The sequence below is a fragment of the Phalaenopsis equestris genome, unplaced genomic scaffold (assembly GCF_001263595.1).
Source record: "Phalaenopsis equestris unplaced genomic scaffold, ASM126359v1 Scaffold000421, whole genome shotgun sequence".
Taxonomy (NCBI): domain Eukaryota; kingdom Viridiplantae; phylum Streptophyta; class Magnoliopsida; order Asparagales; family Orchidaceae; genus Phalaenopsis; species Phalaenopsis equestris.
Genome location: NW_018164862.1, coordinates 288,163 through 311,105, shown reverse-complemented (window position 1 = coordinate 311,105; position 22,943 = coordinate 288,163). Strand labels below are relative to the sequence as shown.

The following is a 22,943-nucleotide window of genomic DNA, read 5'->3' as shown; positions in this document are numbered from 1 at the left end:
ATATATATATAATTAAAATACCTTAATAAAAATCATTTATCTATTTACTTGGATCGATCTCTCTCATCTTGCACCAATCTTTAACCTCTCCTATCAAGCTGAAAATCTCTATATTATGATCATGATTCAATAAAACTTTTCATTAATCATATATATGATTATTTGCAATATAATATATTAATTTATTAAAGCGTTAAACTTGTCTTTATAGAGTTTTTGGCCTTTACCCTAACCTCACGCACATGAGCCACATGATCTCTTCTTTTTCTGTCAATCGGTAAGAGTTTGACCTAGAGCAATGCGATTTCTTCCTCCTTTTCCTCTGCACACGCCGCAGTCAAGGATCATCGACTTCAGCTTCCTCTTCTTCATTCTTGGTTCGAATTCAAGGCAACGCACGCTTTTCTTCTTTCTACTCTTCCTTTGCATGCATGAGGGCTCAAACCCTATTCCTCCTCTTCCTTCAATTTCGACTCACCTAGACACGACACCTTTACTTTTTCTTATGGCCTCCTACTTCCTCTGTAAGCAGAGCTCGAATCTCCTTCCTTCGATTGTGGCTCAATCACAGACCTCACGCCACATCGACATCGCCTTCTCCTGCTAGGGTTTGCCGTCGAAATATGTAAGAGATTCACACAACTCTTTTTTCTTTCTCTCTTTTCACAGTTGTTGCTTCCTTTTTTCTGGGACTTCTTCATTTACTCGTAGAGAAACAACAAATTAGGGTTGTAAACGAAATCTCCCCCTTCTTCCTTCTCATGTGAGACTTCGTTTCCTCATCCTCGCTCATTTTGTTCTGGTTCGTTCTAATAAGTGATACAACTATTATGTTATATCTGAGAGAATGCATCAACTTATTATTATTATTTTTTTCTTATAACTCTTTTTATTTAATTATTTGTTTAGCAAAACGTTCAATCATTACAATTAAGTCAATTTTAGAATGTTGTTAGTATTATTTTGGTCATTGGTAAACTTTGCTCTACATATCTCTCATTTCTTTTACCAGTAGTTACAATGAAGGAACTTACTTCCTCTCCCCCATAGGTAAACATTCCTTCAACCCAACTTAAACTTATCTCTGATACCCTTGGATTCTCTTTCATCTCCGTAAATAATAAATTTACTAGATTAGACATTTTGTTTGTCCATATAAATTTTGGGCTATATATTATTTTTTTTATAAGACAAACCCTTACGATACAAGCTTTTTTATTAGTGTATCTTTAATGGATTTAGTATTATGGACTCTATTTTGATTTAGGACCCATTTGGGGCAGCTTATAAGTGCGGCGTTGTTTTTGAAAACGCTGCATAACCGTTTGTTTTCCGCATATTTGAAAATGTTGTCTGTCACGTTTAGTTTTTTTACAAGAAACACAGACCGCAGGTTGACTCCAGTGATCAACCAACGGGTCGCATTTCAAGATAAATTACTTATCCTGAAATGTTGAAGCAGCCGCAAATAGACCCTGAGTATAGTAAAATTATTAAAACTTTTAAATCACCCTTTGGGAATGCTTGGCTATAAGTACCATTTGGTAAATCTTATGAAATTGAATTTAGTAAATCCCAAAGTGATTTAATTCTAAAAATTGATTCACATTATAATTTTTAAATTGAATTAAAGCACGTGAGACTGTTTAATAATTTATTGTAGGATTTAAATATTTTAATTGAATTGAAATTTTAATATTATATATTAATGATGTAATTAATTAAGTTTCATAAAATTTAATTTAAATATTAATTTTTAATTATACTAAGCAATAATTATGCATTTATTCAAGTAATTAATCATTAATAAGAATTTCAATAAACTAATTATTTATTAAATAATCATTTAACATTCATTAATTAATAATGTAATTATGTATTAATCCAACTAATGATTAAATAAAAAAATATTAAATTAATGAAATGAATATGTAAATTATTTTTTTTTGTTAATTACATGTAAATCTATATAAATGTAATTAATTTATTAATTTATCAATTAATTAGCATTAAGTAAAATTGAAGACCTGAATCCTTTCTACCCCCTCGCCACCCTCTTCCCTCTCTTGCGCGAAACCCTCGCGAGGTCCATCCCCTCGCTTCTGGTTTCGCCCGAAACCGTCGCCTACCTTCCCTTCCCCTCCTCCCCACACTCCCATGTGATCGAAACCTTGGCGATACAGTCGCGATTAGAGCTAGTTGGGAAGGCAGCGACGGGATCGCAGCGTTCAAAGACCTCCGAAACTCCCATCTTTCGTCTCAGTCTGGTCCGCTCCTGTCGAAACCACTAAGGAAGGTAACCCTTATCTTTCCCCCTTCCTCCTACCCGCCGTTGCGCACCTTAGCTCCTGTTAATCTGGTAAATCCGTCTTCCAACAAGACTCACTGAATCCTGGATTTATGGAAAAATGGGATTTAAGAACCTGCAGGATTTAAAGCTGTTATTTTTTCTGTTTGGCAGGATTTAGGTTAAATCCTGCTTAAATCCTGCTCAAATCCTACTACCAAACAGCCCCTTAGACTCTATCTTCTGTAACATAGTCTACCTATAAAACTATCAAATACAAGATATTGCTTAAGATTAAGTGCAATGGGTTATTTCTACCATCACCTATTATAGTTTAGGATCGAGATTTGAGTGCTAAAAAACTACTTAATGCGATAAATGAATAAAAATATAGAGCAATAACCCATCATTTACTTTTTATCAAATACATGTGGTGTTTTATTTGGGTAAGAACCTGGACATATAGTCAACATCTAGAAGGAAATCACTGGTTCCCCTGAAGAGGTGTTCAATTAATTCCAGAGCTTGATCAAATATGCCGAAGCTTGGCCAACTATACCTGAGCTCATCACGATTCTGATGAGTTCTCCAAATATTCTATATAAGCTTGGCTGGTGAGAGTGTCTTGAATATGCCCGACAAACACTCTTCTCTATGTGTCCTTTCACACTTGACACAAGTAATCATACTGCTGCTATTACTGCTGTCAGTGCCACTACCAATACCACTTCTGCTAGGTCGAGGTTTCTTCATACTAGTCTGTCCAGACTAGACACTGGGTGGCCCGTCCAGACCCAGACCTGTCATCTCCTCTCCTTCTCTGAAAATCTGTCTTTGCGTAGCCAGCAAATCAATCTCTATCCTCTTCGCCTTCTCCACATGAACTGAGTAATCCTCAATGCCAAGAGGAATTAAAGGCTGTCGAATGACATCCTTCAATCCAGAGAGAAATCAGTGTCACTTTTCTTCGGCATTTGGGATCAACTGAGGCAATCTACCTTCTGGCTTAAAGAGGTATGAACCAGTCACAAAAAGTCTTCACAGAGCCCTCTACTGTATCTGACTACCGGGTTGTTTGCCAAACTTCTCTTAAAGCTGGCCCTACCAGGCTACCACCACCTTTTTGCTTCCCCCTCGAAAGCAAAAACAACTAATCTGACCTTTCTCTCCTGAGGACATGACAAACTCTTAATGATTTTCTCTACCCTCAATAATCAGCTCTCCACCTCAATTGACCCTCCTGCTCTTGAGGATAGTGGTAGCCGCATGTTCTGGAACAACTTCAGATATTTATCCATCCAAGCTGTTCCACTACCGCTGGCCCGTGTATGAGAATTCTAAATAAGTTGCGTCACTGTGGCCATCATCTGAGTAAACGCCTTCATATGGACGCTAACACCACTGGATGGAGGATTAGTATTTACTGGAGGCACCCGATCCCGATAATCAGCACCTCTTACATCTCTATCATTTTCATCTGTATCCTCTGGATCAAAATCAATTGCCTTTAGATAACAAAATTTTGAATTATTAATGTAAACTTTTAATTAATTTTTTCTAATTGTCTTAAGAAATATTAATGTTTTTTTTCTAATGAATTTTTTCCATTCACTTACTGCAGTTAATTGGGCTCTGATACCATTTTTGTCATGGTCTGACCCAGTGATTATGGAATTATCAAGGCGGGAAGTGATGGTCGGAGGGAAGAAACATATATATAACAATTTCATTTCTTAACATAAAATCAAACCCAATGCATAAAAGAACCATTCTATACAAACTTATATTTACAATAAATTGTTCATATTTAAACATTTACATTCAGATTGAAAATAAACTAAACTACAATACCTATCAGCTGACGTTTCACTGCGCCTGTATACGCGCTCAATGAGTTCCGTCTAATTTACAACTGATTTTCCTATAAAAATATTAGGAATTATGGTATGCGTTAAAACTACTCAATGGGTAAATGTTGTTAAATTACAAGAATTCTCATTTTTAAAATATTTTTTGTATAAGTGCAATAACAGTAGAAGCTCTGCAGTAAAAGAGAACACTAAAATAAACAATTTAATTTTCTTTTATTAATTTACGTTACATTTTTCATAATTAGGAGTTACCGTTTAAACATTTACTTTATAAAAATATACATTTAACATTTTCTAACCCACCATAAAGGTAGACAACTTTTTTCATTTTCATTTTTATTTCGTGCACGAGTATAATTTATTTCCCTACTAGTACCATCCAGGTGTTACTCATATATGCATGCGTATATCATATTTTATTCATTTTTATTTTACATTTAACATCTAAATAAAAACTTATGATTAACATTTAAAAGGAAACATGGGAATTTGCATTTTAAAGTAAAAGCTAGGAAAATAATAAAAATATGTGTAAATAAACAGAACCATTATAAAATAAAAATATATTACCCACCCCAGCGATGTTGTTTGTTATCATTTTCCTCTGGTCAATCTAATCATTAGGTGCACCTATAGTAAAAATTTAAATGTAATTAACTTCTTATATAGTGCTAATCTTCTTTTTTATTAATTCTAAAGTCTCTACTAGTATTTTAATAATTTATTTATTTAATTAACTATTTATTTACTTATATATATATATGTAATATCTGAACATACTCTAAAATATGTTTAGATATTTTAAAATTGGACTTTCCCATGAGATGTGGTCTCATATTCTAAAATAATTTTAATTATTTATCCATCTGACCACTTTTGCTGAAACTGACCTCAGTCTGAGAGTTCTTAATCAACTGTGTTATTGTAGTCGTCATCTCAATAAATGCATTTATATTCACAGTAATATGTGGAGGTGCATCAACTTCTACCATATCATTTCTAGCTTCTTCCCTCTGATTTTCTATATTTCTGAAATCATGAAAGAAAGATTTCCCATTTAATTACGTCGAAAGAATGGACGTAATTGGACTTTCCCACGAGATGTGGTCTCATATTCTAAATTAATTTTAATTATTTATCCATCTGACCACTTTTGCTGAAACTGATCTCAATCTGAGAGTTCTTAAGCAACTGCGTTAATGTAGTCATCATCTCAATAAATGCATTTATATTCATAGTAATATGTGGAGGTGCATCAACTTCTACCATATCATCTCTAGCTTCTTCCCTCTGATTTTTCATAATTATGAAATCATGAAAGAAAGATTTTAATTAGAAATAATTTAACCCTCTATTAAGACTTCTAGTAAATTAATCTAATCATTCTAATGACTCTTTTTTTATCATGATCCAACCAAATTTTTTGTAATGTTATTTTTATCACGACCTGACCCGGGGCTTAGAACTAATAAGACGGGAACGGTCGGTCGATATTAGCATTTAAACAACTCTCCATTAAACTATAAAATCTTCCAAAATATAAAAGAGTCGTTAAAATCCACCAAATGCAATAATATCAAAACATTTAGAAATATCTTCTATAGACAATATTCTCAAACCACACCAACAGTATATCAAAATCTAAAAAAAATAGTGCAAAAAAAATAAAAGAAATCAGAACAATATGTCTACCTCTGTAGACCTTTTGTAAACTAAGTTCTGTCTATCGGACTTTTCAAGCTACCATTACTTTTTTTTTTCTTGAAAGAGAATTAAATTCAACTCTAAATTTGACTTAGTGAATAATTATAATCTTAATATGCATTAAATTATTATGTCAATGTTATGTATGAATGACCAAAAGAAAATGCAATTCATTTTTTTTATAAAATTTAAAACTTTTATGTTAAATTTATTCATTCCCTTTCACTTTAACTATTTACCATTTTTAACATTTTTAAGATTTATAACAGGATTACTTTCATGCATGAAGGTATTCTAAAAAATCTATTCAAAGATATCCTAAAAAATATACCTTAAAAAAATGTACCGATAGGTTCACTAAAAAAAATACCCGAAGATACACTCATATTGCACTCGAAGTGCAATTTTGCCATTTACTTTACCGTGCATGGTGCATTGCATCCCCTGTCTGTACAAGTTGAGGTTAATATTATGTGACTTAAATTTTTTACTTTTCATTTCATATAAATTTAAAATCATTTAAAATGCACCTTTATATTTAAAATCATTTATAGGAGGATGTTCCTTGGTGTATGCTTTTCATTGATGATATCCTTCTCGTGGATAAAACTAGAGAAAGCTCAGGAAAAACTTGAATTATGGAGGTCTACATTGGAGTTTAAAGGCCTTCGTTTGAGTAGAACTAAAACTAAATACATGAAATGTAATTTTAGTAGTAGTGGCTTTAGTGTCAGAGTTGTAACTATGGGTGATCAAATTATTAAAAGGTGTGAGCGTTTTAGATAGCTCTAGTCTATTGTTCAAAGTGATGGTGATATAGATGGGGATGTTAGTAGAATTCAAGTTGGTTGGTTGAAATAGAGGAATGCTTCGGACCTATTGTGTGCTAGAAAAGTACTGCTTAGACTCAAAGGAAAATTTTATAAGATGGTGGTAAGACTTGCAATGCTCTATGGCACTGAAAGTTGGCCTTTAAAAGAGAAGCATTAAACTAAGTTAAGTGTTGTCGAGATGAGAATGCTTAGGTAGATGAGTGGCTTTACACTTAGAGACAAAATGCGAAATGAATATATCCGTGATAGGGTTGGTGTAGCTCCAATGGCGGACAAAATTAGAGAGAGCCGTCTTAGATGGTTTGGTCACATTAAATGTCGACCATCAGATGATCTGATTAGGAGAGTAAATGATTAGGAGGGTAGATGTTTTAGATTCGACTTATGTTAAGAAAGGTAGAGGTAGACCTAGAAAGATTTGGGCATATTGTAAAAAAAATTGATCTTAATTTAGTAGAATTAAATGAAAATATGACACTCAATAGGACGCAATGGATAAAAAGGATTCATTTAGCTGACGTCACTTAGTGGGATAAAGGTTTGTTGTTGTTGTTGTTGTTGTTGTTGTAGCTTGAAACCTAGTGAAAATAGTAGGGCAAAAATAGATTTTTTTTCACTCTTGCCTCTTCTGGTATATAGAACTTGAAATCATTTATCCACTAGAGAGCCGATACTCTTAATGCTTTATTTAAAATGAGAAATTGTTGTATTTAATAATCATCATTTTGATCACCAATAGGAGGTTGGGGCTTTTTGAGAACACAGTATTCTTAGCGGTAATATTAACATTTGATGATGTAACCACCAAGGAGCTGACGAGGACAGGAATATCGACAAGTATCACTCGTAGAAAATTTGAATTTGGCACCAGGTTTTGGAAACAACATCTAAACAAATGAAGATGGATCTTCCATTGAAGGGTTTGGAGGGTCAATATGAACATTTAATTAAAGGTTCTTCGGCTGAAATTGAGGATTTTCAGCTCGGGATCAGCCTTAAAATACTTATAGACTTTATTCTAGAAATATGGTAAGGGGGGTATGATTGAATATTTTCAAGTTTGACTTTCTGCCAATATCTAATTGATGGAGGCCCAATCCATACCTGCTTTTGAAAGAGGACGGTAATGTTAAATCCAGCAAGACTAGCCAAAGAGAGCCTAGTAAAATTATTTGTTGCAACGTCTGTCTTTAAATATTTTTCAGAAATAGAAGCCAAGGAGAATAGAATGGATTTGTTGTAGTAGCGTAGACAAAGATGTGGAAATGAGATTCAAAATGGAGTAACATGAGGCTTTACCGTGCAAGTAAAATGGGGGAACCATTTCAACACGCTTATCAGGAGGCTTTTGATATAATATGAACACTATGAGAAGAGGCTGATGTAATTTGTTTTTAAAGAAAACTTTATAATGAATGTTGTCGGTTGATACCGAACAAAATTGTAATTTATCAGTTGTAGACCAACGAAGAACTTGCAAATTACCTTCTTGCTAGGAAGATTCATAGAAAATTTGTTTATAAGCAACAAGAGGAGAAGTCTAGCAAGCACAAAAATGTCCTGATCAGAAAAAAGAGTATGCTTGCTTTAAGAAGTATAGGCTATTTACGTTGAATAGCCTCTGAATTCTGATAAAAAATGTAGAATTTGGTAAAAATTGTAACGTTTAAACAACAAAAACGTTTGCAAAATAGTGCAGAGGATGAGTTAGAGGAGTTTCAACACAAGAGAGGAAGGGGATCTACCTCAGAAGTTCTATCGGCCACAAGGGAAGGAGGTGACTTCTTTTTTTTTTCTTTTTGGTTGAGGCTCAACGAAGGTCTCGAGAGAAGTCATTGCACAAGTAGTTATGATCCGAAGCGGCCCTGTCATAACAAAAAATTTAGGAGATCCTTCAATAGTGATCAATGGAAGTGATAGAATACAACCACAAACATGAGAAAAAAATATTTTGCTGGTGAGACAGAAGAGGATGGCACGACCAGGGCTGCTCTAGGAACTAGAGGGACTAAGTATGGATGAGATACCAACGACATGAGGTGTCGTCGGCTTCAATGACAACCAATGGACTCTAAAAATCCAGTGGGAAAGCTACAATGGCATTAGAGTTGCACGAGGAAGCAACAAACATCTGTATGAAAGGCCTTCTGTGGAAGACATTGTGTGGTGACCTAGCCGAGGCTGACCCCTCACGAAAGTGGGAGCATAGAGGTGTGCAAAGTTAGGTGATGGGGAGCGGGTGTGTCTTACTAATCCCTATCATAAAAAATGAAAAGTTGTGCTGTATGCATTATTTTAAGATCAATGGTCGGGAGTTTGCTAGCTAGCTTTATGTTCTATGTGCTTTACATTCTGTAAATGTGCTATAAATTGACATGACTGCAGCCTTTGTAGAAGCAAATATTACAGGTTGTTTTACCGTTTAACCAGCATGATCTACTAAACAATGATCATTGCAAAGCAATATGGTACTTTATTCCATGAATAGACTAAAAATGGTTCACATTAATGAAAACAGGTTTAGCAAAGCTGCAACTTAAATTTTGTATGTAGTTTGTAGTATTTTACATAAATGTTCAGGAATTTTTAATGTATTCTAGATGTTAGTAGCCAAAACTGGAAAGATTCATTGTTCAAGCCATCTAAACTTTGGTTTATGTTTGACCTTACTTTGAAACTAACTTTGTTTCGTGTTGGTTTTGCAACCAGTGACATTGAATTTTAGTTGGGCTTGTTTAGGATAAAAATTAAAGGATTCTAATTACAGCTTTTATTGTGCTAAGTTTGGATTAACTTTTATAGTTATTTATGGTTTGAGAAAGCTGAAAACATCGAAAAGGGTGTTTGCCTGCACTGTCTCTGAAGAAACTCTCCCATAAAAAAACTCTGTTTCCACATCATTTCCCATACCTGGTTGTCCTATGCTTTTCACAATCCGACCTCATTCTGCTTTTTTTCAAGATGCAAAGTGCCTAATTTTTTTCTTTCACAATTATCAAAATTATCATCATTTTTATTTCTTTACCTCTCACCACTCTACCCGCTCTCAATAAAACATGAAAAGCACACGATACCTTCACTGATTGCATTGTAAGGGACACATCATTTAGATTTATTACTTTTTCGAGATGGATGCTATTTTGTTATTTGTTTTTTAGGATCTCCTTTGGGCGCTTCATTGCACCCCATTTATTTTAAAATTTACCTGTCATTGATTATTCTATTTTTTAGTATGAGAATTTGTTAGATTGTTTTCTATTTTTAATTTGTTGTATTAGGCATCTTAATCTTTTATTTTCATACAACAGTTTCTTAACCAACAAAACCAACAGTAACAACCAAGCGAAAGGAGGCCTTTATTTGGCCTTGTATTCTGTATCAGTTTTGATTTGTCTAGTAATTGTTTATGTGCTTACCTCCATACTCAGATTAAGCTGCTGGCCAAGAGTTTTCCAGAGTTTTCCAGAATGTTAATTATTTTCTGTAAATGTTTGAGTTGTCTTTATTATTACATGTATCACTTAATACGGTTGCTTGCCTCTCATCCTAGATCACCTTTCTATTGGTGATCACAAACTAATTGGCTCTCTTAAGTGATAGCTTTAAATTCTCTATCTTACAAGTATTGGCAGACATGGATGGTGGTTCTAGCAGAGGCGGCACTAGTGCTGACGTGATATTACCCAACTACAAACTTGGGAAGACTTTGGGAATAGGTTCTTTCGGCAAAGTAAAAATTGCAGAACATGCATTAACTGGTCACAAGGTCGCCATCAAGATTCTTAATCGCCGAAAAATAAAGAACATGGAAATGGAAGAAAAAGGTATAGCTATATTAAGTTATGGGCTTTATTTATTTGATATTTTAGATGCTTTCACCTTCACCTGACGCATCTTTGAACTCCTGATATCAATTTTTATTCAGGCTGTATTTTAGTTTACTTGATGCTTATTATAGAAGTTTCCTTTACTTAATGCCCTAAGTTTCTTTTCTCAATCAATCTTTCTTTTCTGAGATGTTTATTGTTTGAAATTATCCGTTTTATGGTTTTTTTTCCATCTATTATTATACCGAGTTCATCTGCATTTGTGCTTGTATGCTGGATTCCAAATTCATCTGTTCTCATTTTATGTGTAGGTGCACCTCATGCATGTTGCAGAGTGGCGTTTAAAACATGTTTATGAGTGTTTTTTCATTGATTATAAGATATAATGAGAGCATTCTAAATCTTAGATTATTTTTGTAGATTCTAATTTATTCTCTCCGACTACCGAATGTAGGGAATTATGATCATATATAAAAAAAAAGACCCATTAGGTTTGGCTTTTACTTTAGAAGTTCGTTCTTTTGTGCGACATTATGTTTAGATTAATCTTTTCTTATAGTCTGAAGTGGGTTATATTGAGCTTTTCATCATAAACTTATTAGCTGAATTTTTTTATGCTCTGTAATTTTTAACTTATTGTGTTTTTTGCCTCTTCTTATATTGCAACAATTTAAACTTTAGTTTTCTCAGTTTTTTCTTAATTCATTGCAGTAAGAAGAGAGATCAAAATACTAAGATTGTTTATGCATCCTCATATTATACGCCTTTATGAGGTTATAGAGACACAATCAGATATCTATGTTGTAATGGAATATGTGAAATCTGGTGAACTTTTTGATTATATTGTTGAGAAGGGCAGATTGCAAGAGGATGAAGCTAGACGTTTTTTCCAGCAGGTGAGGGTATTGTTATTCTTTTTTTCCTTCCTGACTTAATCCATGCCTCTGTTAGTTCTAGCTTTATTACGTGTTTTCATTTCTTGTATAAAGCTTTCTGTGGGATGAATTTTCTTTTTGCTTGCAAGATACCTGTAGCACTATTGATTATGTTCTTGATATGTTAGTGTACTTCTTATGATAATGTTAGTCTTATTTATTTTTTTTATTTTTGAAGTTAATCTTTTATTGGGTTTGTTTTATTTTCATTTCATGATGATTTGATGTTATCTACATTTCAGGAATTTTCTTTACTTTGCTATGACAATCTCAATTTGTTAATTTTATTTAATATGCCATAGATTTATAGTTAATACCTATTATATATTTCTGGTTAAAAATAGTTTGTTTTGATGTCAGCAGATAATTTCTGGTGTTGAGTATTGCCACAGAAACATGGTAGTACATCGAGATCTTAAGCCAGAAAACCTGCTTCTGGATTCAAAATGCAATGTTAAAATTGCTGACTTTGGCTTGAGTAATATCATGCGTGATGGCCATTTTCTGAAAACGAGTTGTGGGAGTCCGAACTACGCTGCTCCAGAGGTACAAACTCTGTTGTCTTGCTATAGGATCCTTCGTGTATATGCGATAGAATATTCATTCAAAATTGTCTTCCATATTTAGGTTATTTCTGGTAAACTGTATGCTGGGCCAGAGGTTGATGTTTGGAGTTGCGGTGTTATTCTTTATGCTCTTCTCTGTGGTACTCTTCCGTTTGATGATGAAAACATACCAAACCTCTTTAAGAAAATAAAGGTAAGATACCAACTTACACCTAATGTGCTTATTGGCTCCTGACATCTAACATGTTACAAGTGGCTTACTTTTGTGCACACTTATATATGTTAGGGTGGGATATATACCCTTCCTAGTCATCTTTCTTCTTTAGCAAGGGATCTAATTCCAAGGATGCTTGTTGTTGATCCGATGAAGAGAATGACTATTCGCGAGATTCGTGAACATCCATGGTTCCAGGCTCGTCTTCCTCGTTATCTGGCTGTGCCTCCCCCTGATACAATGCAACAAGCTAAGAAGGTTTGCTTTTTGTTGCACTTCGATTTGGCTACTTTTCATGAAAGCTTGATTCAGTCTACTTACTGGTTTTGTTTTACTGAAGCGCACATACTCTGATGCTTTAGGTTATATCATCCATACTGCATTGTTAAAATGCTGGCCATCCACATATTACTATAAATTCTCCTAGAGGATTTTCCGACATTATAATTTACAGAAGGATGATTTTGCATTGTTGAGATTCTTATAATCCGGCATAATTCCATGGCATGTAACATTTACGCTTTTAGGTACATGCTAAGGAGTTATCATTACACATGTTTTTGTAAGCAGCCACGATCTAACATATATTCTTGCTAGTTTCCACGATTAACTGGATATTGGTGACTTTTCCTAAATTCCTTTGTGAATATTCGTAAAGAATCGAAGTTAACCATTAAATTAGCTTGCAAGTGTCATGATTTTGCAGTATCTCCTTTCAATGGATGGTTGTGTTGAAGTTTCATAATGCAACATGCGATTTGTTGTATAAAACCTTTCTTATTGTCTGACCTTATCTATATTTCATTTTTTAGGCAAAATGTTTGGCATCCTACAGATCTCTTGTGCTATTTCTTGTTGGCTTCCTATTATGATCTGTTAGGATCTATTTCTATAACAAATAAAGTTTGGTGATTTTGATCCATCACAAGCTCCTTATCATAATGATCAAAGCTTATTACCACTATTATGGTTGGGCTTAAATCCTTGGCCTCCATTCATTTGTGTTCAATACTATGTTAATTCTAGTTTCGACAAGCTGTTTTTTAATTGATAACTTTGTTACCTCTTGCATACCTATTCTGCCTTCTATTCCTTTCATGGTATGCTCTTTTATTGTATTATACTTGTGAAAACAAACCAAATTAGTTGCTGCAATGTTATCTTTAATACGTGCTACTCTCAAAACATTTATACTATAATAATTTTAGTTTTTACCTTTTCTAATTTCACCATACAATTATTTTGATTTGCTCATTTTGGTTGCATTCAACTTAATTTTTAGTGATTACTGTAGTGCACATTGTTAGGACTTGTACAACATAATCACACTTGCTATCATTTATATAGCTTATGCTTGATTGCCGAATTATTATGTATTCTTGTGGAACTAACGATTTTAGCCTGCTAGTTTTGACCTTACAAGTCATTATTATATGTCTCCCCAATTCCCCGCTAAAACAGTTTTCTAAATGTAATGCTTTTGGGCATATTATTAGTTCTTCATCATTATTGGTTGTTTATTATCAGTTATATGCATATTAGAGTTGTATATTAAGTATATTAAGTATAAAGTCTTTGTTATACTGATTTGTCGGTCAACTTTTTTGAAGATTTGAAAAATAATTTTGAAATTTAATTTAAATATAAGAGGTATATATTTTTGGTTTTGAAAGTAGCTCTTTTTAATTTTTGAAAAATAAAACTAAATGGTTCTCATTCGTACAATAGTTTGCATAGTCGTGTCTGATACCGTGAATACTACACATTCCGAAAGGTGAGTGTATATTCCGACGACAGACCCAATCCTGCAAACTAAGAGATTTGTGATATCCGTTTGGTCTGCGAACCTTTTATATGTGACCGACAAGTTTTCCTACCTATTATAAAAATTAAGTAGGGTTTATTTTACCTGAGTTCTAAGTTTCCTATAGAGACAAACCCCTATAGTTAATTACATTCTAAATGACGGGAGTAGCTTAAGAAAACTCTCGATAATGATCAGAGGTATTAGTTTTCAAGAATTCGAGGTTTAGATTTTCACTGTAGAATGTGGAAAGACAAATGGAAGTGGCTCAAATAGGAACATTTATTTTCAGGAGTCCAAAAGGAGGAAAAGCTAGGTGATGTCGCAGATCCCGAGGAGAAACTTCAATGACTTCCTACACTATCCTAATGTGTGACTAAGTTTTAGAGACGATGTTATTTAGATGTTTAATCTTGCAAATTTTATTATATGAGACTTATATTTGTATAATATTCGATTATGCAAATAGCCCGCAGAGATAAGAGGGTTTATGTCGTGCCACAAGACAACCTCAGAACCTAAGACGAGTTAGGACTTACACTGCACAACATAGTTGCACAGGTGCCTAAAGAGGGTGTGAGGATTTGTCTTGCTAGGCGAACTACCTCGAAGTCCTATGAGAGATTGTTGAAGAAGATTTTCTTGTCGCTTGATCCAAGCTTCTCTTCGTGTTGCCCTCAAAGTTGGCTCCAAGCTCCTGTTGTAGCGATGACTCCCGGGTTTAAGTGTTTGAGAATAGTGGTTTATATTTCACAGTTTTGATGTCAAAGTTTGATTTTGTTTTGTTTTTATTTTTTGTTTCAATTCTGGTTTTACATGCAGAATAAACAAATTGCAGGTAAATAAAAGACACTTGAAAAGCAAAATGCGGTAAATTAAAATGTTGTAGATAAACTGTAAAAGCGTACTTGAGAATCTGCTACTGTTGCGTGACTAATATTGCAAACATAGTATGATTTACAGCAGATTTAAATAAACTTGCAAGAAAAATAAACAAGACGAGAAAATCCAGCACGAAAGTCAGAAAAATGAGTCGTAGAAATCATAAGAAAAAAAAACTCTTAGCCACATATGAAAGACTAGGACTGGGTGTAAGACATTGGTGGAAGTGGGGGCTCAGAGCTGGACCGTGTGCTTCCGGATCTTAAACAAAAGTTACCAGTTTGACAATCTACGGAGGGCAATCCTTAATCTTAATTCAAGTGATTAGTCGTGGACCTTTATAAATTTTCATAGAAAAATTCTTTGATTTTCATGCAAAAGCTATTGTTTAAGCTTTTTTTATGCATAGTTTTTTTTAACATGCAAAAGAGATTTTTGTTTTATTTTTGTAAATTTTTTGTAAAGTCGTGTAGTCTACAGGCTAGTCACTCTAATCGTGCTAGAACTACTGACAACCTAAAAGCATCGGGGGCAACGATCTCACCAAGAATCGGCGAATATTATCATCGATCATTCCCTCTCCCTTATTGAAGATCATTGAGGTAGTAGATATTATTCTAATAATCCCACTTCGTATCCCTCGTTTAAGCACACATAAGCAATGTCATCATCACTCTCGCCACCTAGACCCTAGACTTATCCTAGTCTGTTGGTCAATATGTGGCATTAACAAATATCCCCAATTGGCAGAAGGATTTGAGTGTAATATCCAAGCTCAAATCCTAGTGCATTGGGTTTCACTGTAGATGAAGTCATGACGGGAATTCCACTATTTGATTTAATCGAGGAAGTTGTGAACCATATCTTGGTGCATTCTCTTGTATAGTATTTTGATCGATTTGTGGATTATGATCAAGTGCCTAATTTCATTATTCATTCGAAAATTTAGTAGATGAACGCTCACCTAGGGTGTGCTCTTAATGAAACATACACTAAAAATTAGGTAGATTAACTTTCACCTTTAGTGTGCTCCTAAAATCTAGGAAGTTTATATTGAGAATTAGGTGGATTGACTCTAACCTAGGGTGTGCTCATAAAATATAGATAGCCTATACTAAAATTAGGTAGATGAATTATCACCTACGGTGTGCTCTTAAAATTTAGGAAGTCAACACTGAGAATTAAGTAGATGGACTCTCAGTTAGGGTGTGCTCCTAAAATCTAGGAAGCCTACACTGAGAAATAAGTAGATAAACTCTCACATCATGTGTGCTCCTAAAATCTAAGAAACCTACTGTGTTTAAAGTGATTTAAGATGTTCTATCCTCAATTAAATGTTTTCCAACTAATCCTCAAATATTTCTAAGTGTTTTTCAAGTAATTAAAGCAAAAAATTATCATTTTTTTATTTAACCATTGGGAAAGAAGCAAAACAAAAGAAAAAAAAAAGGCATGTCGACCCACCCCCAAAACTAGCAACCAAAAAGGGGGAAGCATAAAGTGAATCGGTCCTGAAAGCGCCTCAATTCTCTCAACAACTGTAATTAAATAGAATATCGAGAAGAGTGCTCAAGTATATTCCAAGACAGTGTTTTGATTGGCCCAAAGGGTGTTTAATGCCTTCTCCAAAATAAATATTATTGCAAGCCCAAACAAAACCAGGTCTCTTGTGTTTCCCAAACTCAACGAGTTCATAAGGCAAAAAGTAGTTCCCAAATGTCTGCCAGCAACACTATAAAAGCCTCAAAAAGAAACCGCACTGATTAAAGCATCATAAGGATCTCAAAATCAGTATTGAGTTCAAGGAACCACAACAAAACTTTCCAGCCCCTTGACAGCCACCGAACAAGCCCAAATAGTGCAGCTCGGCAGCCACCAAACAAGCCCAAACAGTGCAGCCCGGCATCTACCTACAGTAACTTCTAGGCTCCGACAGTATTTATATGACCCCAAAGAGCATCTATATGAGCCCAAACATCAACACAACACTTAAACAACTACCTACTGCAGCTTCTAGGCTCCGACAGCACTCCAAACAGTTACCTACAACATTTTCTAAGCTCTCACAGCACCCTGCACAGCTCTCACAGCTCTCCAAATAGTTCTCACAGCACCCTAACAGCTCTCACAACACCCTACATCACTACACAATATTTTTAACAATTCTAAACAGCAAAAGAAACATCCTCGAAACAGTCCCAAGCGACAATTTTAAAGTCTACAAATCCCTCTCCAAAACTGTGAATATGGTGCCCAAAACAGTGAGAAACTTTCACAAAATACTCCAAAGCAACACTTAAATTTGTCTCAAAATAGTGTGTAAACCTCTCCAAATCAGCACTTTTGCTTCTCCAAACTACATAATTTTCTTTTCAAATTGAACTCATACAATCTCATATATTTCCATAGCTTTTTAAGCATGAATACAATGATATTAAAGAATATTTCATTCAGAGCTACTCTAAGTATGACTAAGTATATGTAGCCCAAATACACGAGATTCATCACATGGTTGACCAAAAATTATACAACTGAAACTTGAATCCAAATTTATCTAATCCTACATGAAAGCAACCACAAGGTCATTTAAACTTTAAATTGCCGAAAACATATAAAATGAACTTTCAATACTTGTAGAGTCATAACAACATTGCAAATACAAATAACAAATACAAATAACTACAACATGTACTACAACATGTTGTTGTCAATTAGCATCACCAGAAAATCTTCCCTTAATATCGTTTCAATCAATCGACAAGCATGTCACAAATTTAACTGCAAGCCTAAGTTTCAAAAATATACATAACAACAAATAGACAACTCAAAGAAAATCCGTCGTTAAATATCAAAACTTAAAGGGAGCAGTCAGCATTTCATAACACAGTTCACCATTAAACTTTGGCCAATAAAGAGAATGAATCAAACCATTAACCAATTCCCTAAACAGAGAGGGAGACAACATAAGCTGAATAAAAGAAAAAGCTATCGGAAATAGAAACACAACAACAAAAATAACTAGAGATAACGGAAATAGAAGCTGAATAAAATTTTGATTCCTTCAAATAGAAGCTGTCAGGTTGGTGGGCGGCAGGCAGACAGACGGCGACAGATGATGGCCAGGGGCAGAGAATTGCTGGCTGTTGCGGTTGAAGGTCGTGGCGGAGTTGAAGGTTAGCCGACAGCGTGTAGGGGGACGGTCGGTGGGGGGCTGCGGCGGGCGGCCGTCAGCGACATGCGGTTGACAGTGACGGAAGACCGACGATAGCGTCAAATAGATGGTGGTGGGCTGGCAGTGGCGACCGATTGCTGTGGCGACGGACGGTGGGCAGCCGATAAGAATGGTGTAATCCAAATTCGGTAAAATCGACTGAATTTTAAATTCTGCCAAAATGAACATGGTTTAAACTTTCAATTCATTTATACTTTACATTGTATTTGTAATTTTGTCATACAAAAAATATAATTTTCTCAAATCCATGCAGAATTACAATACACTACAAATTCACTCAACCAAACAACCCCTTACTCTGTAGTTTTGTAAAGTTCAAATCTGTATTATTTTGATCATAATGTCATTGTCGAAATCTATGTCATTGCCACCTATTACTTTTGATTTGTCCTATTATTGCTGAAGGAAACATGTGAATAGATCAAGATACTTTCATTGATAGGAGAAGGGTTATAAATACACATTAGAAGACTCAAATAAAAGGAAATAAAGGAAGGGCAATAATTTAAAAATAGACCACATAAGAAATATATAAATATGAAACGAAAGCAAATAAAGCCTAATAATAACTACAACGAAAATATGTTAATAATTTTAATACTCTTTCTCAAGTTGAAGTATAGATGTCCTTAATAAATACTCATGTTCAAGTTAGATTTGAAGTCATCAAATAACGGTCGAGGAAGATTCTTGGTAAAAATATCTGTTAATTGAGCAATGGATGAGAAAAATAAAATATAAATCTCTCCTTAATGATGTGTCGGTCAATCTTTACATGCTTGGTGCGATCATGTTAGACAAGATTATGAGCAATATTAATTGCGACTTAATTATCACATAACAACTATAGAGGAGCAGAGACTGACATGCGTACTTCTCGGAGCATGAGGCGTAACTAGAGAGCTTCACAGGTACCCAAGGACATGAAGCGAAACTCGAATTCAACACTGCTCCAGGCCAAAACTGACAGTTTTTTGCTTTTTCGCGTGATGATTTCTCCACACAAATGAACAATATCTCGAGGTAGATCGTCAATCATGAATGAACTCGGCCCAATCAACATTCGTATAAACAACAATAGAACAAGCGATGTGTTGTGAAAAAAACTAATCTGAGCCCGGCGTGCCTTCTAAGTAGTGAAGGATCCCGTGGACAGATTTGAGATGATGCTCATAGAGATCGTGCATGAATTAACTCACAATACCAACCTCGTGGAAAATGTCGGGGCGAGTATGTGTGAGGTAAATGAGTTTTCTCACAAGACTTGGTAATGAATTTTTTTCACTGGAAATGCATTGGGAACATCATATAATTTCTCATTGGAATCCATTGAGACATCCACATGTTTGCAAAGGAGAATGTTCTTTTCTAACAATAGGTCAAGCACATGTTTGCGCTGAGACATACACATTATTCGAGATGACTGAGAAACTTCCATGCCTAAGAAATACCGAGGCGATCCCAAGTCTTTCATTTCAATGGAAGTGGCAAGAATGTTTTTCGAAGACTCAAATGTTGGTAGATGGTCACATGTGAGCACATTATCGTCGACATAAACGATAAGAATAGCAATTTGGCCACTGGAGAAATGTCAAAGGAATAGAGTATGATCTGATTGGGTCTAAGAAAATTTATGATCCACTATCACCTTTGTGAATTTATCTAACGAGACCCTTGGGGATTACTTCAGTCTGCAAAGGGAGTTCTGCAGTCGGCATACTTGTCCTCGAGAGGAAATAGAGACAAAGCTAGAGGGAGGCACATGTACTCCTTTGTGAGATCCCCATTTAGGAAAGCATTCTTACCATCAAGCTAGAGAAAGGGTCAATCCAAAGTCACAGCATGGGATAACAGAAACTGAATAGTGTTTAATTTAGCAATCGGAGCAAATGTTTTCTCATAGTCAACTTCGTATGTTTGGAGTAGCCTTTGACGACTGCCGTGCGTTCAAAGGATCCATCAGAGTTAAACTTGGTGATAAAAATTCAGCGGCACCCCACTGCTTTCTTTCCTAGAGGAATATTCACAATATCCCACGTATGTTTCACTGAAGGGCATTCATCTCATCCATTATTGCTGCTTTTCAGGAGGGGTCTGCTAATGTGCCTCAATAGTGGATGGAAGATGATGATCCGTCGGGACAGTAACAAACGCTTTGTAGGCCTACGATATATTGTGGAAAGAGATATTTTTTGTGGAATAAAGAGGGCTTGCTTGATCACTTTGGGAACTTACCTCCTCATTCGGAGTATGATTAGTGCTGGGGATATCACCTAGAGTGGATTTTAGGTTCTGAAAAGAGGTAGCGGGCTCCAGAGTAGGAACATCGGGACGGCTGCGCGCACTGAGGGTGGGAGGAGTTTCTAGTTGTATAGTAGATGGCAGATCTAAAGGGACATAGTGCTCCTTGGATATAGTGGTTTGAGAAATATCCACAGGAGTCAGATAAGGAATAGTGTCGAAGAATTCTAGCTCGCCCTCACATGTAGTGATAGGGAAGTAGGGTTCGAAGGAGATATTGACACTCATATAGAATTTATTTTTGATCAGATCAAGACATCGATAGCCTTTTTGAGTGGCAGAGTCTCCGAGGAAGACACATTGATTTGGGATCAAGTTTACTACGAGTTGAAGCAGTGTATCAAACAAAGACCTTGCAAAAAAAAAATTGTGGGATTAAGAGTGGTGAAGAACCGATTAATAAGGTAACATGACATCAAGCTGGCAAATAAAGTTATGAAGTTTTGAAATTTTTATGGGGACTCTATTAATGAGATAAGTGACAATACGCACGACATCATTCTATAACTTTTTCGGGACATTAGATTTAAACATAATGGAATGAGTCACATCGAGAAGATATCAATTTTTTCTCTTGACTGTCCCATTTTATTGAGAAATGTCCGTACATAAGCTATGATGGAGGATGTCCTTACCAAAAATTCACCTAATATAGAGTTAAAAAATTCACGGTCATTGTCAATTTGAAGGTTGAATTGACGTTTGTTGACCTCATTTTTAGTGAGGTCTAGTCTTTCTCGTAGGATTTAGGATCTAGCCTTAGGGGTCTCCCTTTGACTATCCTAGAACCTTAGAAACGGGACCCGCCTCATTTTAGAAATTTAACCCATTTCTGTCCCCTTCTGGAGTTTCGCGTGTGTGGTTCTAGCACTTAGAAAGATGAAACCAACATGAGGAAACCCAAAAGGGATTCCCTATAGGACCTTCCTGAGCCTTAGGGTGGCCTTCTGCACAATTCGCACTCCCGCGCGCACAAACTTTGCAATTCGGAGAGTCGGCGTGTTTGATCGCCTTCAGAGAATCGGCGTGTCTGATCACCACAATTCACATTGTTTGCACTGTTACCTGTCGAATACTCGAATAAACTTTTTGAAACAATCGATCGCAGGTCGAAATTTTGTGAAATTTGAATTTTGACGCATTTTTGACCCGATTGTCGATACGTTGTCCGAGCCAAAACGGACTGCATCGACACGTCTGGAGCGTCGATTTTGCCTAGGAAGGACACCCATTTTGTTACGACGCCGCGCGCGAGTAAATCGCATATAATTTTATATATATATATATATATATATGTGTGTATATATATATATAAATTAATTTATATAAAACCATTTACCCATTTCCTCTTTAATATATATATATATATATATATATTTATATATATGTACATATGTATATTAATTTATATAAAACCTATTTTACCCCTTTCCTCTTTAAACACTAAATCCCTAAACCCACGCACCCGAGCTCTGCTTCCATTTCCCTTCTCCTAGAAATTAAACAACGATCCATAGGATTTCGAGGTTGTTTGCCTGGCGCAACATAAATCCTCCACCTTTTCTTTAGACATTCGTATAGCTCTGCTGTACGATTTAAGCCCTAACCCGTTCTAGGTTCCGAGGTTGTCGTCCGATACGACGTAAACCCTCATCTTCCAAGCGATTTGTGTGATCATGTCACACAAATATAAGCCCTAATTAAATAAAATTGGCAGGATGAAACATTTTAATAAGGATGAAACATGGCAGGATGAAACATTTTAATAATTTCTTCTCAAAACTAAAGCCAAATCATAGGATAGATTGGGAAGTCACTGAGGTTCGCCTCTGGGTCTGTGGCCTTCCCTTAGTTTCTCTTCATTTGAATTCCTCAACATTGTTCCAGGTTCGAGCATTTCCCTTCACACCTCTTTGTCCGATTTCGTTGAAAAATCCTATCCTTTTGACTTCTTTAAATATGATATCCCCTGATTTCTATCAAGAGTTTTCTTAGGTGAATTCGGTCATTTAAGATGTAATTAACTATAGGGGCTTGCCCTTATGGGAAGCTTTTCCGAACCCAGTCTAAAATAAACCCTATTCAATTCTTTGTATTAAATAGGGGAACTTGTCGGTAAATAAAACGGTTTCGCAGACCAAACATATGTCATATATTTCTTAGTTTATTTGATCGAGTCTCATCCTCAAGTCTTGTGTTTATCCATCGGGATATATACAAGATTTGAGGTAGAGCACTCTTTCATTTAAACTTCTAAAATTATATATATATATATATATATATATGTAAATTAAAACGTCATTCCGAAACGGGCGACGGGACTTCACTTCCAGCGACCGACAGCTTCTTACGGGCAACGTACAAACTTTAACCATCCTCTTCTTTTTAGCTGCCGACAGATTCCGGCGACTCCGCTGGGGATTAGCTTCTCTCTCTATTTAAATCAGAGAATATTGTTTTCATACATCGGTAATATGATCATGTCCC

General features: G+C 35.3%; 1 protein-coding gene across 1 annotated transcript in view; it reads left to right on the top strand.

Annotated features, from left to right (window-relative positions):
* Positions 1 to 2,234: 2,234 nt before the first annotated feature.
* LOC110027271 (SNF1-related protein kinase catalytic subunit alpha KIN10-like) overlaps positions 2,235 to 22,943 on the top strand; it is a gene marked incomplete at its 5' end in the record, with an annotated part of 47,159 nt that continues 26,450 nt past the window's right edge. Inside the window, 6 exon segments of the mRNA XM_020728621.1 lie at positions 2,235 to 2,296; positions 10,319 to 10,519; positions 11,234 to 11,418; positions 11,821 to 12,003; positions 12,085 to 12,216; positions 12,310 to 12,495. Of these exon segments, the coding sequence (XP_020584280.1) occupies positions 10,330 to 10,519; positions 11,234 to 11,418; positions 11,821 to 12,003; positions 12,085 to 12,216; positions 12,310 to 12,495 (876 nt within the window).